Source organism: Muntiacus reevesi, chromosome 12, assembly GCF_963930625.1.
Source record: "Muntiacus reevesi chromosome 12, mMunRee1.1, whole genome shotgun sequence".
NCBI classification, from domain to species: Eukaryota; Metazoa; Chordata; class Mammalia; order Artiodactyla; family Cervidae; genus Muntiacus; species Muntiacus reevesi.
The window spans coordinates 28,572,930-28,593,033 of record NC_089260.1 but is presented as its reverse complement, the minus strand read 5'-3'; the positions used below and the strand labels follow the sequence as shown (position 1 = coordinate 28,593,033).

General features: G+C 36.5%; 1 protein-coding gene across 3 annotated transcripts in view; it reads left to right on the top strand.

Moving 5' to 3' along the window:
• Nucleotides 1-20,104, top strand: part of CSMD3 (CUB and Sushi multiple domains 3) — a 1,308,014-nt gene that overhangs the window by 650,823 nt on the left and 637,087 nt on the right. For all 3 annotated transcript variants that reach the window (XM_065902671.1, XM_065902670.1, XM_065902669.1), the window contains one exon: nucleotides 10,159-10,280. In XM_065902671.1, coding sequence (XP_065758743.1) covers nucleotides 10,159-10,280 — 122 coding nt within the window. The remainder of the gene's footprint in view (nucleotides 1-10,158; nucleotides 10,281-20,104) is intronic.

The window sequence follows — 20,104 nt, the reverse complement described above, 5'->3', positions numbered from 1 at the left end:
AGATATTAGTTTAATAGTTCTATATTTTTCAGGTAATGAAATTGTATACTATATTAAATAGTTACTAAACAAATAAAATAAGAACAAAATGATATTCTGAAATATTCAAAGTATTATAACCATATTTCAAGGCATTGCTTAAATCTACATTTTTGGGTTTAGATGGTTATAAAGGAAATGCTAATGTAGGATTTCAGTTCATAATAAAAATAACTTCATGTGAAGCTTTCCACACTATTAGGAGTTCCCTTCCCAGGAAGAAAGAATGCAAGAGAAAGATAAAGTGTAGTTGAACATTGTCCTTCAAGAACTATGCCAAATATAATGCAGGGAGACTAAAATTCTGATACTTAACTCAAATATCTGTACCTTATTTAATGCTGTTTATTATCTGTGTAAAAACTTCACAATTCCTATTTATGTCTGTTGGGACCTCCCTGGTAGCTCAGAAGGTAAAGCGTCTGCCTACAATGCGGGAGACCCGGGTTTGATCCCTGGGTCGGGAAGATCCCCTGGAGAAGGAAATGGCAACCCACTCCAGTACTCTTGCCTGTAAAATCCCATGGACAGAGGAGCCTGGTAGGCTACAGTCCGTGGGGTCGCAAAGAGTCAGACACGACAGAGCGACTTCGGTTCACTTCACTTCACTTCAAGAGAACAGACACTAGTTCTAGTGGTATTCTCATTTGTCCTATTTTCCTTTGTCAACTTTGATAAAAAATTTCTACCAAACTTTGTTCATTTTTTATAGCAAATCTTTTCTTATCTCAGTTACAAATTAATTCTTCAATTTTTTTCATTTTCAGAACATTTTATTTCCTAGTCTATGAAGTCCTTCATTTTAATTTTTAATTTATAAAATAATTTGAATACCTTTCAAAGTATTTATTTTGTTTGAACTCATGTATCTTTTGTACTTCCTATAACTTCAAACTTAGAAATTTCTAAATTTCTTAATCCATTTGCTTCTTCTCAAAGTCATTTGTTATCAGTTAATTTCAGTTCAGTCTCTCAGTCTTGTCTGACTCTTTGCAACCCCATAAACCACAGCACACCAGGGCTCCCTGTCCATCACCAACCCCAGGAGTGGAATCCACGCAAACCCATGTCCATTGAGTCAGTGATGCCATCCAGCCATCTCATCCTCTGTTGTCCCCTTCTCCACCTACCTTCTATCTTTCTCAGCATCAGGATCTTTTCAAATGATTCAGCTCTTCGCATCAGGTGGCCAAAGTGTTTGAGTTTCAGCTTCAACATCAGTCCTTCCAATGAAGACCCAGGACTGATCTCCTTTGGGATGGACTAGTTGGATCTCCTTGCAGTCCAAGGGACTCTCAGTTCAAAAGCATCAATTCTTCTGTGCTCAACTTTCTTTATAGCCCAACTCTCTCATCCATACACGACCACTAGAAAAACCATAGCCTTGACTAGACGGACCTTTGTTGACAAAGTAATGTCTCTGCTTTTTAATATGCTGTCTAGGTTGGTCATAACTTTTCTTCCAAGGAGTAAGAGTCTTTTAATTTCATGGCTGCAGTCACCATCTGCAGTGATTTTGGACCCCCCAAAAATAAAGTCTGACACTGTTTCCACTGTTTGCACATCTATTTGCCATGAAGTGATGGGACTGGAGGCCATGATCTTAGTTTTCTGAATGTTGAGCTTTAAGCCAACTTTTTCACTCTCCTCTTTCACTTTCATCAAGAGACTCTTTAGTTCTTCACTTTATAAGGTTGGTGTCATCTGCATATCTGAGGTTATTGATATTTCTCCTGGCAAACTTGATTCCAGCTTGTGCTTCATCCAGCCCAGCGTTTCTCATGATGTACTCCGCATATAAGTTAAATAAGCAGGGTGACAATATACGGCCTTGACATATTCCTTTCCCGATTTGGAATAGTCTGTTGTTCCATGTCCAGTTCTAACTGTTGCTTCCTGACCTGCATACAAGTTTCTTAAGAGGCAAGTCAGGTGGTCTGGTATTCCCATCTCTTTCAGAATTTTCCACAGTTTATAGTGATCCACACAGTCAAAGTTTTTGGCATAGTCAATAAAGCAGGAATAGATGTTTTTCTGGAATTCTCTTGCTTTTTCGATGATCCAGCAAATGTTGGCAATTTTATCAGTAGGTTGTTTTATATTTAAAACATATATATCTGCCAACATGGGTTGATTGTTTTTTTCCTTAAATTATCCCTGAAGCATTTCCATTCAACCATCTCTTATAGATAATGTATCAAAAAGTGTTACATAGAAACAAGTACCTTTTTGAATACAAGTTCACCCTCAATTTCCTTATGTTTGTTCTTTATAAGTTTTTTAAAAGCCATTGGAGAAATAATGCCAAATTACTAGATGGGAAGGGGCACAAAACATATAAATAAAACAGTTATTTTTCTTTGTTACTTCCTAGTAATCTTTCCTGATTTGTTATCTACTTCTATAACCCTTCCTGGTCTATTATGCCCATAGTATCTTATAAATCCAATGTTACCCCCTAGTTTAATATTTCTCTTCTCTTCTAGACTATAAACTCTATGAGGGCAGAGACCTTGGCTCTCATTTTTATCTTGCCACTTTCAGTCTCTGGCACTGTATCAAGCAGAATATGCACTCATTTAATGTTTTTGGAATATGTGAATTTTCTGAATAAATAACATACAGCATTCAGCTGTCACAAATTAGTTAAAAATATAGCATCTAAAATTAGTATGTAGAATTTATCAGAAGAAATACATTAAATTTGAAAATTCTCTTTTATTTTCAGTGAATAATCTGATGATTACATTCTCTGGACAAAAGTTCTCAACTGTTCCATCATATGTGTTTCTAGATCTGGAATGTATTTGATTAGTAAATAATAAAAATATTAATTTTGCATTGTGACATTAATATATTGCATTATATATTGTATTATCATGTATTGCAATATATTGTGCTATTTTATATTGTGTCAGTTGCTATCAGCTTATAATATAAGCTAAATATCAGTTCATATCATGGACATATAAAAATTTAAGTGCTAGATTCTTACTAAAGTTTCTAAAGCTATAATAAGTCTGATTCTCTCAAGCACCCAACATCAAATACTTCTTATTTACAGCATATCATTTGCCTACTTCACTACTGTGAAATCCAAAATAAATTTAAATTTATAAATTTATAAAATTATTGTTCAGTGAGGTACTATCCCCACTTTCCTTTTTCCTCTCCTGGGTCTTACTCAGTCCCAGGAGATAGTTTTTGGGAGAGAAAATAATTCAAATCAATATAATAAAAACCCTACTTTATACTTTAATTAAATCTCATGATAAAAATAGAAGCTGTCAACCTTGTTGCAAGGCATAGATAGTAAAAAGAGAGTTAAGTTGCCACTGGTAGTGTTTTGACAAATACAGATTAGAAGGAAGTTACAAATAACATTTACCATAGTTTACCTCTGTGAGATCAGGGAGTGTTCCCTTTCATGTGGAGAAGTAACCACAAGTCTCTCCATGTTCAGTTCTCTCTGAATACCACAAGTTGTCCATCATTAAATACCAAACACTTTAAGTTTTAGTCATTTTAGGTTTTTCCCCTAGCAATATTTATCATCATACCTCACAGAGCCCCATCAGAAACCCTAAAAAAGTAAGTTTTTTGTTGGTACATCTCACATAATCTAAGCCATTCTATCTTGATGAAACTCACAAAGTTTGGGCTATTCGTGCTTATTCATTGTTATATGTATTCAACATCATACCTTATTAAAACATCCAGTTTTCCAAATTACAGGTTAAAATTTCTAGAAGTCATAGAAACTCTACAAAGTTAAAATTAATATCACCTGCTTTGTCTACCACCTCTTGTGTGGCATAAAAAATATAGTTTATTTCATGGCCAATGTCAGATTATTCTCAAAAATAATCTAATGCTATGTGTCACATCCCTGGATAATGAGCAAAGAGATCACTGTAAATATTGAAAGATATAAATGGAAATACTTTTGCTAGGGTAAGATCACAATATTAACCTGCAGGTGAAATAAAAGAGAAATATTTTAAATACACCTGAATTCACATTGAGTTTTTACTAAAAAAAAAAAACATAATTTTCCATGTTTTATACGCCATCAAATCATTTTAATGACATAAGGCTATATCACTGAGATTGGACAACAACACAACTTCCAGGCTCTACTAACCTCTTTGCACCTCTTGGGAGAAGCCTTTAAGAGCACAGAGATAACTGCATAATATGATTGTAAAGTCATTGTATGCCTGTCAGAGAGTGTGGGTGATATAGTTTAACTGTCTAAGTTTACTGTCTAAGTGAAATAATGGGATTCAGATGGTTTGGATTTGCTCAAGTATGAACATAAAGTAGAAGAGGCAGAGATAATGAAGGTACACAGGTTACAAAGCTACTTGGACTTCATCCTAATGATTCTGTTAAAGACACAGGCTATCATACCCTTCATAATAAAGAATTACTACTTGCTAGCAGTCTTCCACGGAGAAGGCAGTGGCACCCCACTCCAGTACTCTTGCCTGGAAAATCCCATGGATGGAGGAGCCTGGTAGGCTGCAGTCCACAGGGTCCCTAAGAGTTAGACACGACTGAACGACTTCACTTTCATTTTTCACTTTCATGCATTGGAGAAGGAAATGGCAACCCACTCCAGTGTTCTTGCCTGGAGAATCCCAGGGACAGGGGAGCCTGGTGGGCTGCCGTCTATGGGGTCGCCCAGAGTTGGACACGACTGAAGCGACTTAGCAGCAGCAGCAGCAGCAGCAGCAGCAGCAGCAGCAGCAGCAGCAATCTTCCAACATACCTAAGGGACAGCCTTAGAGCAGGAGACTATGCTTAGTTGCTCAGTTGTGTCCAACTCTTTGCGACGCCATGGACTGTTGCCTGCCAGGCTTCTCTGCCCATGGAGATTCCCCAGGCAGGTATACTGGAGTAGGTTGCCATGCCCTCCTCCAAGGACTCTTTCCAACCCAGGGATTGAACCCAGGTCTCCTGTATTGCAGGCAGACTCTTTACCATCTGAGCTACCAGGGAAGCCCAGAGCAGGAGACAGTAAATCTTACTTGTTCACAGAGCTGTTAGTGAATCATTTGTGGAAGAGAATATCTACAAAAGGGTAATAGCTTAAATTGCCACTATATCCAAAGGCCAGATGGGGTGGGGAGTAGTGGGAAGATACCAGTCAGAAACAAAATCAAATCTTTGTTGTTACTCTCATTATTTTAGTCACGGGTTCATTCATTCTTTCCTATATTTAATGAATATCTACTATGTGCCACTTACTGTTCTAGGCTCTGGAGACACCTTGGTGAACAAAATGAGTCCTTGCTCTCATGAAGTTATCATTTTAATAAGGAAAAAAGACAGTAAACAGTGGTATATATGTGTATGTCTGAACACATTTGTATGTGTATGTACTTTTCATAAATATGGATATCTGTATACAATTGTATATGAAGGTTAAAAATCTAAGTTTATTTAGATTATTCAGATAGAACAGACTATTAAGAACTGTTTGAGGAGAAACCTATACAAAGTGAGAAATACAAGTACTAAAGTCTTAAAGTGCAAACATCCTCAGTGTTCTGTAGGAAGTGAGTGGAAGGAACTTTATGAGATATTCAAATCCTGAGACTATATTGGAACAAGATCAACAAAGTTCCTCAATATTACAAAAAGAAAAAAAAAAAAAAGATTCTGGAAGAGAGACTGAAAGAGATACTTCAGGGTTTAGTAGACTCAGAGACAATTATAGACAGGACCCAGTTGGTATATTGCGTGCAAAAACAATATTTAACCTGTGGATTGAATCTTTCTTACTCAACCAGAAAATAAAAATTTTGCTTGTCTTGCTCAAGTAGTTGAAACATTATATCTAGCACAAATTTAAATGCCTGAAGGTTACAGTTGAACCAAATCATATTTCATCGTATTTAGCCTTTTTCAGAGGTATTTTTCCAAGCATAGTTAACTGTATGTGCTTGACCTAAGGGAAGAATAGGACTACAGTATACTGATAGAGAAGCTAGGGTTGAATTTTTTTGGTTTCTTCTACTATACTTATATAATTTTCTTGAAACAGCATAGTCCTCTTTACAGTAGCTCACAATGTCTCCATATGTATAAGCTCATTTCACTTCCAAAACGATATTATAAAATGATAAAGTAACCACTCTTGTCTACCTTTTTAAAAACATAGGTGACATGAATAAAACATAGGGAATATTGTAAAATAACTGTCAAAAACACTGAATTAAGATAATCATAGATATATAAAATATATAAAAATTAGCTAATTTGTATCAATTCATTTTAACTCCCTAAAATCAGGATGTTAACATTTTTGTGACAAAAAACCTTTCCATCCAGAATGCAATCTATCTTTCAACTTATATGGGTTCTTACACAGAACAAAACCTGTCTTGGTACTTATACAGATTTTATTTCATTTCCTTCTGCAATTTTTTATGATTCTTTTTATGGAAGACTTGTACCTTTCTTGCCAAAGATGTTTTTAAAAACTGCATGTTCACTTTGTTGCTTGTGTGAATTTGATCTTTCAATTTGAATTGCCAACTGTTTCTGTTATAAAAGAGAACTTTACATTTTCACATGCATTTCTTCTTCAAAGGCAGCTTATGTGACTAAAATATAAAATAGTAAAAGTTGTAGATACATTATTAACTTTCTTGAGCTTAAGGAGGCAGATAGCATATTTGATTAAAAAATATTACTTTTTGTTTCTTTAAATTTTGTAGTGCTTTCCAAAATTTTCCCAACTCTATTGCATTACCTAGAGCTTCTGAGATAATGTTGAGTGCTGCCATAGATTGTGAGCATCCATATTTTGTTTTAACTTTAGAGGGTTATGAATTGGTCTGAATTGGGTATGGGATTTGAACTGGGAGATTGGGATTGACATTTGTAACCTACTATGTATAAAGCAGATAACTAATGAGAACCTATTGTGAGGCACAGGGAACTCTATTCAATGCTCTGTGGTGGTCTAAACGGGAAGGAAGTCTAAAAAGTGGGGTATATATACAGACAACTGATTCACTTCGCTGTACAGCAGATGCCAGCGTGGATTGTAAAGCAACTGTACTCCAATAGTTTAAAGAAAAGGGGGGAGGGTGTGAAGGAAAACATAGACTAGTGAACATGGAAGACTTAAAAGAAGTTGCAGTACAATGATCTCAGTGTAGAATCTAAAAATGACAAACTCACAGAACCAGAGAGTAGAATGTTGTTTTTCAGTCACCCAGTCACGTCTGACTCTTTGTGACCCCGTGGAATGCAGCATGCCAGGCCTCCCTGTTCCTCACCATCTCCTGAAGTTTGCCCCAAGTTCATGTCCATTGCATCGGTGATGCTTTCTAGCCATGTCATCCTCTGACACCTTCCTCTCCTTCTGCCATCAATCTTTCCCAGCATCAGGGACTTTTCCAATGAGTCATCTGTTTGTATCAGATGACCAGAATACTGGAGCTTCAGCTTCAGCATCAGTCCTTCCAGTGAGTAGTCAGGGTTGATTTCCCTTAAGATTGATTGGTTTGATCTCCTTGCTGTTCAGGGGACTTTCAGAAGTCTTCTCCAGCATCACATTTCAAAGGCATCAATTCTTTGGCATTCTGCCTTCTTTATGATCCAGCTCTCATAATTGTACTTGACCACTGGAAAAACCATAGACTTGACTATATGGACCCTGGTCAGCAGAGTAATGTCCCTGCTTTGCAAAATGCTGTCTAGGTTTGTCATAGCTTTCCTGCCAAGAAGCAATAGTCTTCTGATTTTATGACTGCAATCACCATCCGCAGTGATTTTAGAGCCCAGGAAGAGGAAATCTGTCACTACCTTTTCCCTTTCTGTGTGCCATGAAGTAATGGGGCTGGGTACCATGATCTTAGTTTTTTGATATTTAGTTTTAAGCCAGCTCTTTCACTCTCCTCCTTCACCCTCATTAAGAAGCTCTTTAGTTCCTCTTTGCTTTCTGCCATTAGACTGGTATCACCGACATATCTGAGGCTGTTTTGCTGTTTCCCCCTGCAGTCAATTTCAACTTGTAATGCATTCAGCCCGGTATTTCTCATGATGTGCCTAGCATATAGGTTAAACAGGGGTACAGAAGAAAGTCCTGTCATACTGATTTCTCAATCTTGAACCAACCATTTGTTCTGTAACTGTTCTAACTGTTGTTTCTTGACCCACATTCAGGTTTCTCAGAAACAGGTAGGATGGTCTGATATTCCCATCTCTTTAAGAGCTTTCCACAGTTTGTTATGACCCACACAGTCAAAGGCTTCAGCATAGTCAATGAAACAGAGGTAGATGTTTTTCTGGAATTCTCTCGCTTTTTCTGTGATCCAGAGAATATTGGCAATTTGATCTCTGGTTCCTCATTTTCTAAACCCAGCTTGGACATCTGGAAGCTCTTGGTTGGTCTATTGCGGAATCCTAGCATGCAAGATTTTAAGCATTACCTACTAGCATGGGAGATGAATGCAATTGTTCGATGGTAGAATAGCTGTTCTTTAAAAGTGAATCTGGAGGTGCTAGGTTAAAGGGAAAAAATTTTCCAGTTTATCAGATGAATAACTTCTGAAAGTATAATGTACAATACAGTGATTTATAGTTACTGATGCTGTATCACATGCTCAAAAATTACTAAGAGAATAGATCTTAAACATTCTCACTAAACATTCACACACACATAAAAATGCTGATTATGTGAGGTGATGCAGATGTTAATTAAATCTTCATGTTTTTCACCTTAAACTTAATGTTATATGTCAACTATGTCTCAATAAATCTGGGAAAAAATTTTGTGAGGCATCTGAAATTTTGTAAGGCCTTGGTAGAACTTTGCTAGCCTAAAATAAGCCAAAGTATTAATAATGCAGAAATCAGAAAATGAAAATTGAACAGGAGAGAAGAAAATGGAGTAGTGAGCATGGGAGACTTACAAGGAGGGAGGTAGTAAATGAAAAAAGGAAAGATTGATAATTAATGTTGAGGGAAAAAATATAATAATTTTTTATAAAATAGCATTTATATTGTTTAAAATATAGAAATCATACACAAAAAAATAAGATTGAAAATAATAATTGAATCACCTGAAAGTTGTCAAAAATAGATTTATGCTAAAATATGAGCTAAAGGGGAAAAAAACACCTAGTAAAAAATTACATTTTTAACACAGTAGGGAGACACACATTTCATGATAAAAAGATAAGGCTGAGCTGAAATCTTAACTATACTAGTTACTAGTTGAAGATCATGAACACATCAAAAAAATTTTTGGGACCTCCATTAAATAAACTTTAAAATGATTATATGTAAAGTCATATGTGCATATGAAAAATCTGTGTTAAACTGTACATGATTTAAAAATACAGTGGATTACATTTGATGTATTTAGGGGAAAAAAAGATGACTTAGGCAGGATTTTAATGGAATAAGGCAAAAAAATGCATATCAGAAGTAATACCTCCTAGAAACTTTTTTGGTACTCAAGAAGGAAGTCAAGTCCCAGAGACAGTGTGGTCAGTAACTCTTTGGTTAACTAGAAGAGAGAAGAGTTAGAAAACTGAAGAAATTTATAACACGGGTTTTGTGGGTATTTATTAAAATTACTTTAGTGTAGCTCTTTTTGCAGTCTGAATGACCCAATTCACAGTCCTAAGAACAGAAAAAGTAGTTTTAATATTGATGTCTCAATTACAAGTTTTATGCTATTATGTTATTATGAGTCCTAGTGCACTTAATAAATAGAAAGGAAAACACTATTTAGATTGCTTAATCAATCCAAAGCTTTGCTTCTTCCTCTTTACAGAATTTTGTTAACACAATACTGAGTAAATATGACCTCTGTCTAATTAAATTAACCTATTTACAGTCAGAGAACAATTTATCATGCTTCACACTTTTATTCATAACTATTTTTCAATTAATGTTTAAAATATGACTTGTGAACTTCAGGATGTAAAAACCACTCTCATTTTGATAAGTCACATTAGAATGCCATTATACATATTTCAATGTGGTTATTATTGTGCAATTTTGAATTTAAAGTCTATTTGCAAGATATTTTAATTCTGTGATTTTGCATGTGGCACATGCTCACCTTTTAAAATCTGATTTCTCTTTTAGTGAAGACATGTGGCTCTAATCTTCAAGGACCAAGTGGAACCTTTACATCTCCCAACTTTCCATTCCAGTATGATAGCAATGCACAATGTGTCTGGGTCATCACAGCAGTGAATGCAAATAAGGTAAGTGAAAACCATCTCTGGTGCAAAAGCATAGTCATAAAGACAAAAGCAAGGAAATCATGAGGGAAAGGGCAGTAAAGAAAATTCATAGCTGAAGTATGATTTCTGAAATATTTCCTACCTATACATTAAAAAAACCTACACTTATATGAGAAATAAGAAAAACAATTAAGTACTGTAATTTTATCTCAACTAACATATAAATCAGAACACATTAAAATTATAAATAAATGTTTTCTGAGATATGCTTTTTGAAGTTTGTAAGTATGTTTATTTTTCAAAGATGCCATAAAAAATGACTTATCACTTCATATCTTTCTACTTGTTTTATCATTCAGGTATATCCTGTTTTTATACATAGCTGATTTTCCTTTCAATGTTTCTGTATTGTCACAGATCACACAGCTATTCTTTATTATAAAGTTTACTAATGTGCTCTACTAATAGAAGATTCATTATTTGGGCATTTCTAAAATTGGACTCCAAAATCACAGCAGATGGTGATTGCAGCCGTGAAATTAAAAGACACTTACTCCTTGGAAGAAAAGTTATGACCAACCTAGATAGCATATTAAAAAGCAGAGACTTTACTTTGCCAACAAAGGTCTGTCTAGTCAAGGCTATGGTTTTTCCAGTGGCCACGTATGGATGTGAGAGTTGGACTGTGAAGAAAGCTGAGCACCGAAAAATTGATGCTTTTGAACTGTGGTGTTGGAGAAGACTCTTGCGAGTCCCTTGGACTGCAAGGAGATCCAACCAGTCCATCCTAAAGGAGATCAGTCCTGGGTGTTCATTGGAAGGACTGATGCTGAAGCTGAAACTCCAGTACTTTGGCCACCTCATGTGAAGAGTTGACTCATTGGAAAAGACCCTGATGCTGGGAGGGATTGGGGGCAGGAGGAGAAGGGGACGACAGAGGATGAGATGGCTGGATGGCATCACCAACTCAATGGACATGAGTGTGAGTAAACTCCGGGAGCTTGTGATGGACAGGGAGGCCTGGAGTGCTGCAATTCATGGGGTTGCAGAGTCGGACACGACTGAGTGACTGAACTGAACTGAACTGAAAGGTTGTATTGTCTATTTGACTAAAATGAGTAATCTATCCAAATACGTATATAACACAGAAGTCAAACAAAGTTATAATGCTGAATGAACAAAAAAGCAGGGAACAATTAGCAAGGTTTCTGTTCCTTTCCTCATCATCCTGCTTCTCCTCCTAAGGATATGTAGCAAGGACCTACATAGGAAGAATCAAAATTTGTCTCAGATTTTATAATATCTTTTCTGGGTTATATTAAGAAAAGGTTGGTGACAGAACCCATAAAACTGGGTCGAATTTGTATTTCAAATACTGACTTAGAACTTGGCAACTAACGACTTTGATCAAGCTATTTAACTTCTCTGAAATTGTTTCTTTCTCTATATGAAATGTGGATAATAAGAACATATTTTTCAGTGTTATGAGAAGTAAATGAGGTAATGCATACAGGGTACTTAGAGTTAGTAGGTATTTAAAAAATGTTAACTAGTTATTAAATACAGAATATGCTATTTTCCAGAAAACTTTGGGTTTTATGTTCATAAAATATAATCATAAGAGTAGCAAAGTTGTTTTAAAAATTAACTCAGTGGTAAATAGACTTGCCTCATGGAAGAGCCCTGATTTATGAGTCATAAGAACTAGGTCAGAAGCCTAGTCTTCCCTAAACTATGCGTGTAAACTTGGACAAAAAAAATCACTAAATCTAATCCTTCATCTGCACAAAGGAAGTCATTTTACTCATCCAGCCCGTATCATCAATTCAGTTCAAATCAACAAGTTTTATTTATTGAATACCTTCTCTGAGAAAATTATGGGTTTCTGAGGAAAAAAAAATCAAAAACTACTTGAAAAATAAAATCACATTTACTGAACATTTAGCAACATGCCAGGTGTCATTCACAGTACTTTTCATGATTTATTTAATTTAAAAAATTCCCTTAATAGGAAAATATATTTTTATGTCTGCATTTAATAAAGAGTCTAAATAATTTGTTTGATCACATAGATAGCAAAGGTCAGTGTTATGTACCATATAACATGTGGGTTACTTACTATGACATATCTCACCCTAAGACACAAGTATCTTATACTAAGATAACATGAACAAAATTCATTATGAAGATGGAACAGATGTTCTGTATTAATCTTGTATTGAGATAGAAATTTTTTGTGTGATAGTAACTACCTATAATTTTCAGAACAAAGTGGTGATTATCTCCTGTTCAATAAGATATCTAATTTGCTAAGTTTAATTAGTTTTCATTATTGACTTACTTGAATTTTCATAGAGGTCATGACGTTTCTCCTTGTTTTTCTTAACCAATCTACCAAACATTTATCTATTCTTTTCCTCTCTTAAAATATCGATTTTCTAAGGAAGATATGTTAATGATTGCTTTCTTTACTCTTTTTATTGAAAGCTGATTGAGTACATTCTTTTTGTTCTGTTGGTTTATATTCATTGTGAGATATCCTATGAAAATTCAAGCATTTTCAAGCATAACCCACAATTATATTTAAACATTTACTCACTCACACACACACACACAGTGCGAGAAAATAATTTCCCCTAACTATATGAAATCACTTCTCTACTTCATAACATGTTGTAATCTATTTTTAAATATTGTTCACACCTCACAAATTTAATATTATGATACAGTAAGAGGTTATAATTGTGTATTTTGACAAATACAATTGGGAGGTTTTCTTCCATAGATTGCCACGTCTGAACTCTCAGTAAGATGATTACTGGCATAAAGCACAAGCACAGAGCTCTCTTCCTTCGTTTAAACCCAAATTAACCAACATATTAACGCCTCAATATCTATGATTTTCTTCAAAAATAGTGGCTCATATTTTTATTTATGTTTTATCATTTAAAAGCAACCATTGGGGTAATTCAAGATGGTGGAAAGCACCTTTTCCCTCAGATATAATATATAGCTAAATATGGGATAATTTCCTCTGAAGACAGCCTGAAAACAGGATGAAAACAATCTCCACTACAAAGCGTGAAAGGATAACAACAAAGGGCAGGTAGGAGAAATAGAGATGCAGTCATACCAAGTACAGTTCAGTTCATTTATTCAGTTGTGTCTGACTCTTTGTGTATCATGGACTGCAGCATGCCAGGCTTCCCTGTCCATCACCAACACCTGAAGCTTGCTCAAACTTATTTCCGTTGAGTCCGTAATGTCATCCAATCATCTCATCCTCTGTTATCCCCTTCTTTTCCTGCCTTCAATCTTTGCCAGCAACAAGGTCTTTTCCAGTGAGTCAACTCTTCGCATCAGATGGCCAAAGTATTGAAGCTTCAGTTTCAGCATCAGTCCTTCCAACTAAGGACTGATTTCCTGTAGGATCAACTGGTTGGATCTCCTTGTTGTCCAAGGGACTCTCAAGAGTCTTCTCCAACACCATAGTTCAAAAGCATAAATTCTTTGGCACTCAGCTTTCTTTATAGTCCAACTCTCACATCCATACATGACCACTGGAAAAACCGTAGCCTTGACCAGATGGACCTTTGTTGACAAAGTAATGTCTGCTTTTTAATATGCTGTCTAGGTTTGTCATGATTTTCTTCCAAGGAGTAAGCATCTTTTAATTTCATGGCTGCATTCACTATCGGCAGTGATTCTGGAGCCCCCCAAAATAAAGTCAGCCACTGTTTGCACTGTTTCCCCATCTATTTGCCATGAAGTGATGGGACCAGATGCCATGATCTTAGTTTTCTGAATGTTGAGCTTTAAGCCAACTTTATCACTCTCCTCTTTCACTTTCATCAAGAGGCGCTTAAGTTGTTCTTCACTTTTGCAATAAGGGTGGTATCATCTGCATATCTGAGGTTTTTGATATTTTTCCTGGCCAATCTTGATTCCAGCTTATGATTCATCCAACCTAACATTTCTCATGATGTACTCTGCATAAGAGTTAAATGAGCAGAGTGGCAATATACAGCCTTGATGTACTCCTTTTCCTATTTGGAACCAGTCTCTTGTTCCATGTCCAGTTCTGACTGTTGCTTCCTGACCTGCATACACATTTCTCAAGAGGTATATCAGGTGGGCTGGTATTCCCACTTTTTTCAGAGTTTTCCACATTTTATTTTGATCCACACAGTCAAAAGCTTTGGCATGGTCAATAAAGAAGAAATAGATTTTTTCTGGAAACTTTTTTGCTTTTTTGATGATCCAGTAGACATTGGCCATTTGATCTCTGGTTCCTCTGCCTTTTTAAAAACTAGCTTGAGCATCTGGAAGTTCACGGTTCACGTATTGCTGAAGCCTGTCTTGGAAAATTTTAAGCATTACTTTACTAGTGTGTGAGATGAGTGCAATTGTGCGGTAGTTTGAACATTTTTGGGGATTGCCTTTCTTTGGGATTGGAATGAAAACTGACCTTTTCCAGTCCTGTGGCCACAGCTGAGTTTTCCAACTTTGCTGGCATATTGAGTGCAGCACTTTCACAGCATCATCTTTCAGGATTTGAAATAGCTCAACTGGAATTCCTTCACCTCCACTAGCTTTGTTCATAGTGACACTTTCTAAGGCCCACTTGACTTCACATTCCAGGTTGTTTGGCTCTAGGTGAGTGATCACACCATCGTGATTATCTGGGTCGTGAAGATCTTTGTACAGTTCTTCTGTGTATTCTTGCCACCTCTTCTTAATATCTTCTGCTTCTGTTAGGTTCACACCATTTCTGAAGGGCCGGGCTTGTTCCGCTAAGCAGGGCTATTCTCAGTAAATCTTTAATGCAATTTTCTGTTGATGGGCGGAGCTGTGTTCCCTCCCTGTTTTACCTGAGAGCAAACTATGGTGGAGGTAATGAAGATAATGTGACCTCTTTCATAAGGTCCCATGAACCAAGAAACTGACCTAAACTTCCCTGTGTGTCCAGGATTCTCTGGCAGAGGCAAGAGTCAGGGGCACTGAGTGTAGTACCAAGTGTAGTACCAAGGGGGAAAAAAAGCCGAAACAGCAGAGCATATCCTAGCCATAGCAATTCACAGTCTTGTAGGTCACAAGGTATGGATAATTTCCCTGAGAAGCAAGAGATTTCAGCTTCACCTCATGCACCCAGACCTTAAGATCCTTCATGAGAAAGATAAGTCCCCAAAACATCACAAAACCATCTGGGATGTGATTCTCTCCACCAGTGTCCAGCAACTATTTCGACCAGGGCCTCAGCCATTAGAGGCCAGCTCTGCCCACCTGCACACTTTGGAGCAGCTACAGCCCCTCTGAAGCAGGATTGTGCATGCAGTCCACATAGGAGACACCTTTCTGGAGATAGTGTATTCTGTATCTAATAATAATGGGTTAATATTTTAAAGTACTTATTAACTCTACTAAGTACTCTATATGCATTTACCTCAGTTACTTCCCATAACACTGAAGTATGTGCTCTTTAATCCGCATTTCACAAAGGAAATTGAATTTCAGAGGGCACAAAACTGATATGATACTTATTTCAGAAAAAAAAATAAATTTTAAAACAAAGACTATAATAAAAGACAATGGAGTCATTTTACCAATAAGACATAGCATTTATAACTGTATATGTACCTAACATAACACTGAAATAATAAAGCAAATATTGGCATACTTAAAAAGAGAAATTGAAAGCAATACAATAATAATAAGGGAGTTTTAACAACCCAGTTACATCACTATACAGGTCATCCTGGCAGACAATTAATAAAGAAACTGTGTGTGTGTCTTAGTTGTTCAGTTTTGTCCAACTTGTTGTGACCCTGTGGACTCAGCCTACCAGGCTGCTCTGTCCATGGAGTTCTCCAGGCAAGAATACTGGAGTGGGTTGCCATTCCCTTCTCCAAGATATCTTCCCAACCAAGGGATTGAACTTGGGCTTCCTGCCTTGAAGGCAAATTCTTTATTGTCTGAGTAGACCTAAACAATACCCTACATCAAATGAATTTGATAGATATATTGAACAGTCCATCCAAAATCAGCAAAATAGAAATTCTTGTTAAGTGCACATGGAACATTCTCCAAGATAGTTCACATGTTAGGTCACAAAACAAATCTCAGGACATTCAAGAAGATTGAAATCATACCTGATCACAATGGTAAGAAAATATAAATCAATCATGAGAAAAATGGGGAAAAAGAGGCCAAAAATATGAAGATTAAGCAATATACTGCCGAATAACCAATGGGTCATTTGAAGAAAAAAATAAAAAACGAGATGAATAAGAACATAAATACATCATTTAAAAAAATGTATATATTATGGCAAAGGGGCTCTGAGAAAGAACCTACACAAACAAACCTATGCACCAACAGACACAACAATCTAAAGAAATAGGTAAATTCATAGAAAAACACATTCTTCTATGAATCATGAAGAAAATAAAAATCTGAATAGACCAACTACTAATAAGGAGATTGAAATAGTAGTGTGAAATCTCACAGAAAACAAAAAGCCCAGGACCAGGTGGCTTCTTTACAGAATTCTACCGATACAAAACTTTCAAAAATGATTTAATAACTAAGTTTTGTTAAACTTTCACACACACACACACACACACACACACATAATTAATAAATAGAGAAGAGGCAGGAAGCCTTGCAAACATATCTAAATGCATTTCACAAAGCTGCCATTACCCTGATATGAAAACCAGGGCAAGGACCACCCCCCCCCACACACACAAATTATGGGCCAATATCACTGATAAACAGATTCAAAAACCCTCAGCAAAATATTAGCAAACCAAATCAACAATATTTTGAATGGATCATACACTACAATCAAGTTTTATTTTTGAAAAGATGTAAGGATGGTTCAACATCTTTGAGTCATTTAAGATGATGTATCACATTAACAGATTGGAGGATTAAAATCATATGATTATCACAATAGATGCAGAAGAAACTCTAGACAATTTGACATTCACTTATTATAGAAACTCTCAACAAAGTGAATATAGAGGGACCTTACCTGAACATAATTAAGGCATATATGAAAAATCCACAGCTTATCACATTCAACAGTGAAAAATTGAAAGCTTTTCCCATAAATCAGGAAAAGGCAAACATGCCCAACCTTACCACTTTTATTCAACACAGTACTGGAGATCCTAGCCACAGCAACTAGAAAAGAGTAAAAGAATAATAAAAGTCATCTAATTGGAAAGGAAAAAGTAAAACTGTCACTATTTGCAGATGACTTGATGTTGCAAATAGAAAACCCTAAAGAATCCACCAAAAAAATGATTTTAAAAAACGGAAATAATAATTGGCAAATCAAAGGATATAAAAATCAATCAATAAAATCAATAAAAGCATGCTGTGTATTTATACACTAATGACATGCTATCAGAAAGAGAAATTAAGAAAATAATTGCATTTATAATGACGTCAAATAAAATACAGAGATGTAAATTTAGCCAAAGAGGTAAAAACATTTATGGGAGATGGGGGTGATGCTGAGTTGCTAAGTCATGTCCAGCTCCTTGTGACCCCATGAACTGTAACCCACCAAGTTCTTCTGTCTATGAGATTTTCCAGGCAAGAATACTGTAGTGGGTTGCCATTTCCTTCTCCAGGGTTTTTTTTTTTTAATTCAGGGATCAAACCTGTGTCCCCTGCGTCTCCTGCATAGGCAGGTATATTCTTTACCACTGAGCCACCTGGGAAGTCCAGAAAGACTTATATACTGAAAATTATAAGACACTGATGAAATAAATTGAAAAAGATACAACAAAAAAATATTTCATGCCCATGGATTGAAGGAATTAGTATTGTTAAATTGTCTATACTACCCAAATAAATCTACTGACTCAATGCAATGCTTATAAATATCAATGACATATTTCACAGAGCTATAACACATGCACTTATCCATAAGCATTATGGGAACTAGTGGTGCTGACTACTGCACAGTTGAAAACCTACCTATAACTTTACAGTCATACCTCTCTGTCCGTGGTTCCTTATCTGCAGATGAAACAACTGTAGTGCTATGTTGTTCAACTGCCCATTAAAGTCCAACTCTTTGCGACCCAATGGACTACAGCATGGCCAGCTTCCTTGTCTTTCACTATCTTCTGGTGTTTGCTCAAACTCATGTCCATTGAGTTGATGATGCCATCCAACCATTTCATCCTATGTAGTCCCTTCCCCTCCTGCCCTTGATCTTTCCCAGCATGAGAGTCTTTTCCAGTGAGTTGGCTCTTCATATCAGGTAGCCAAATTATTGGAGCTTTAGCTTCATCATCACTCCTTTCAGTGAATATTCAGAGTTGATTTCTTTTAGGATTGACTGACTTGATCTCTTTGCTGTCCAAGGGACTCTCAAGAATCTTGTCTAGCATCACATTGCAAAAGTATCAATTCTTCAGTGCTCAGCCTTTGCTATGGTCCAACTCTCACATCCATAGATGACTACTGGAAAAATCATAGCTTTGACTAGATGGACCTTTGTCGGCAAAGTGATGTCTCTGCTTTTTAATACACTGTCTAGGTTTACCATAGATTTTCTTCCAAGGAGCAAGTGTCTTTTAATTTCATGGCTGCAATCACTACCTACAGTGATTTTGGAGTCCAAGAAAATAAAGGCTATCACTGTTTCTATTGTTTCTGTATCTGTTTGTCATGAAGTAATGGGACCAGGTACCTTGATCTTAGCTTTTATAATGTTGAGTTTTAAGGCAGCTTTTCCACTCTGTTCTTTCATGTTCATCAAGAGACTCTTTAGTTCCTCTTCATTTTCTGCTGTAAGGGTGGAGTCATCTGCATATCTGACCACATGCCACACTTTTTGGCATAAGTACCCTTGGAGGAGGTCACTATTAGTTCCACCATAGAGCTGCCAGGTGGGCAACCCACAAACTGGAGAAGAACTATTCCAAAGAAGTTCTTTCACTGTTCAAAATTCTAGATCCCACAACAGAGTTCCCAACCTGTGGATCCAGCAAAAGCTGAGGGAATCCCCTGGGAATCTGAGTTTGAAGGTCAGCGTGATTTGATTTACAGAACTTCTACAGGACTAGGGAAAGAGAGACTGTTGGTGGGGAGTGGGGGCATAAATGAAACCTTATGCACACCAGACCCAGGAGAAAGAAGCAGTGACCCCAAAGAGACTAAACAAGACTTGCCTATGAGTGTTTGAAAGTCTCGGGTGGAGATGTGGGTCAACAGAGACCTGCTGTGGAGTCAGGGGCATTAGCAGCAGCAGTCCTGGAAGGTACAGCATGATGGCATAAGTCCTCTTGGAGAATATTTCCATTATCCCTACCATGGAGCCTATAGCCTACCATCAAGACTACAGACTCTAGGACTGGACCACCTCAGGCCAAACTACAGGGAGGGAGCATGGCCCCATCCATCAGCAGAAATTGGATTAAAGATTTACTGAGCATGACCTTGCCACTAGATCAAGACCCAGTTTTCTCCATAGATAGTCCCTCCCATCAGGAAGCTTGTACAAGCCTCTTATCCTCATCAATCAAGGAGAAGACAGAATGTAGTACTATAGTACATATTTATTGAAAAAACTCCACTTACAAAAGAAACTATACAGTTTAAACATATGAATGATCAGCTTTCATTCTAAACTTTGTATAGAACTGCAGAAGACCCCAGAATAACCAAAACAGTCTTGAGAAAGAAGTATGGTGGTATCACATTCCCTGATTTCAGACTATAATGCAAATGTATAATAATCAAAACAGTGTGACACTGGCACAAAAAACATACACAGAAGTCAGTGGAATGGATTTGAGAGTCCAGAAAGAAATCACACTTAT